This window comes from Amphimedon queenslandica, unplaced genomic scaffold (assembly GCF_000090795.2).
Source record: "Amphimedon queenslandica unplaced genomic scaffold, v1.1 AMPQUscaffold_12357, whole genome shotgun sequence".
NCBI classification, from domain to species: domain Eukaryota; kingdom Metazoa; phylum Porifera; class Demospongiae; order Haplosclerida; family Niphatidae; genus Amphimedon; species Amphimedon queenslandica.
Genome location: NW_003547406.1, coordinates 1 through 2,184, shown reverse-complemented (window position 1 = coordinate 2,184; position 2,184 = coordinate 1). Strand labels below are relative to the sequence as shown.

Here is a 2,184-nt window from a genome sequence, read left to right as displayed (position 1 = left end):
AAACTTTTATGTGAAGAGAAATATAAAAGATAGATTGCTTTACTTACAATTTTGCTGTGATGTTTGCATCCTTACTAAATGTAATACAGTTGGATCTTCAGTAATTTTTTTAATAAAATGCTCTGCTTTCTCATCATCATTAAAGAGGTGAGGTATGAATGATAACTTTTCCATTTTAATTGCAAACTGAAACAAGTAAAGTAGTTCTACTCTTGAGTATCCAATGTATATCATTGGAACAGCACTCTTCTGTCCAGTCTCTAGTGATTGTACCTCATGTCCATTTGTACTTAACTGAAGTAGTTCACCCTTTTTGAATGAAATAACTAGGCCATTATAATCATTTTGAGCTTCACAGATGGATCCATTAAATGATAGCACTGTCTGTGTGGATTTGACTTCTTTATCTATTGATGTTAATTTCATAGAAAAATATATATAAATACTTACTGTAAGGAGATTGCATTTCAAGTAGCTTCCCAATTTCTTTTTCATTGTCTTGTAGTACTTCCTTTTGACCTGTTTTAATGCATTATGTTAGAAGCTAATAAATCATGTATATACTTATTCTGATTCTTAGAGTAGATTGTAAATGTTCGGTTTCTCTTAATAACATTCGCATTTTTTGTCTTGCAGCCTTTTCTCTTTCAATTTGTTTGACTTTAGATTTAAACCCTTTATATGATTGCAAGCTGATAAGTCAATAATATGATAGACATTATCCAATACCTGATGCCTGCTTGCTACTATCGATGAATTCTAAAATTACTAAAATTGATAATTATAAGGTGATGTAATGAGACTAATGTCAATCCCTACCTTGTTTCTGTTTTAAAGGTATAAGTTGCATTGCCTGATCGTCAAGGTGACCTGTACATACATGCATACATTGATTTGATTTTATAAGGAAAATACTTGATCTCATACTTTCTTTGTCATTGTGGTATGGATTCAGCTTCATTAATTCTCCTTTGCACATTTCAATCTCCCCTGCAACAATCTTCATTTCCTAAATAGATATTAAAGTTTTAAAATACATTTATGTCTGGTATACTTTGTTTCTGATGGTCCTGTCATAGATACTGCAGTGTCCTATTTTCAATCTCATTAAAGCAAATTCTTCTTGCAGCACAGTAAGATTATCACGAGCCCTCAATTGCAAAGCATTCATTAGATGAGTAGGAGCACCACAAATGATGATGATGGAGTTCCCTTTATGCATGCTTTTGACTATGATCCTTCTGCTCAATCCTTGAAATGCTTTCTCCATTAAACGACGAATATCATTCAATAAGTGCTCAGCAGGATCCCAGTCTAGAACAAACTCAATTGTTTCACAAACAAGAAAATCACTTGTTGAAAGCTTTTTATCGAGCAAGAATTGGAGCTTGAAAGTGTGACAAAACTCATCAACTGTTGCATTATAATTGGTTATTAATGGCTTAGCTTCTGTTATGCTGTAGAAATTGACTACTTTTTTCACTGGTGTGATATTGATGACATTGCATATGGTTTTAATGGCTTTCATGACATCTTTTACTGTAGTGGCAATGGCCAGCTGTTGGCTCAGGTCAGAGCAACAGGCATTGATGCATTCTTTGAAATCTTCAAGTTGATCTGCTGTGATCTTATTGCATACTAAACCAGTAATTTTAATATAAAACATCCCATAATCCCATATCATCTCATCAAAGCGATCATTATAGAGTTGTGTAATATAAAGCTGAATATCTATCATTACATTTGTAACTCTATTATACTATTAGTAATAATTACCTGTTTGAGGCCTTGAAATATTACCTATAAGGACATAATTCCTACATGATTTGCTATTGTTAATCATATAAAATACCTGAAGTAGATTCAATTGCTGGGGTTGGAAGATCATAAATACACTCAGACTCACTTTCAGGTATGATAGTTTTCTCTGAAAAGAACAATAAGTTAAATAAGTTCCTTGTATTAGATTTTAATTATTACTTACCAATATCCTGTAATAACTCATTGGCCATACTGAGAATGTCTTTTGTTTTACATAATATTTTAGCAAATGATTTCAGTTTGTTACGATCATTAGCTACTGCTGTGTGTATTTCTCTCATTGCATCATCTGTTAGTGTGTATCCACAACTCTTCACTTCCCTCAATGTTTCTTCAGATATCAGTCCTTCTGTATGTAACAGA

At 32.5% G+C, this 2,184-nt stretch overlaps 1 protein-coding gene across 1 annotated transcript in view; it reads right to left on the bottom strand.

The window, feature by feature from the left end:
• Window positions 1–2,083, bottom strand: part of LOC109587969 (uncharacterized) — a 4,595-nt gene extending 2,512 nt beyond the window's left edge. Inside the window, exons 1-10 of the mRNA XM_020004180.1 lie at window positions 1,985–2,083; window positions 1,853–1,927; window positions 1,777–1,800; window positions 1,055–1,731; window positions 928–1,009; window positions 820–870; window positions 730–768; window positions 565–675; window positions 451–519; window positions 44–407 (exon numbers count right to left, since the gene is read on the bottom strand). Coding sequence (XP_019859739.1) covers window positions 44–407; window positions 451–519; window positions 565–675; window positions 730–768; window positions 820–870; window positions 928–1,009; window positions 1,055–1,731; window positions 1,777–1,800; window positions 1,853–1,927; window positions 1,985–2,012 — 1,520 coding nt within the window. The 5' untranslated portion in view covers window positions 2,013–2,083. The remainder of the gene's footprint in view (window positions 1–43; window positions 408–450; window positions 520–564; window positions 676–729; window positions 769–819; window positions 871–927; window positions 1,010–1,054; window positions 1,732–1,776; window positions 1,801–1,852; window positions 1,928–1,984) is intronic.
• Window positions 2,084–2,184: the final 101 nt, after the last annotated feature.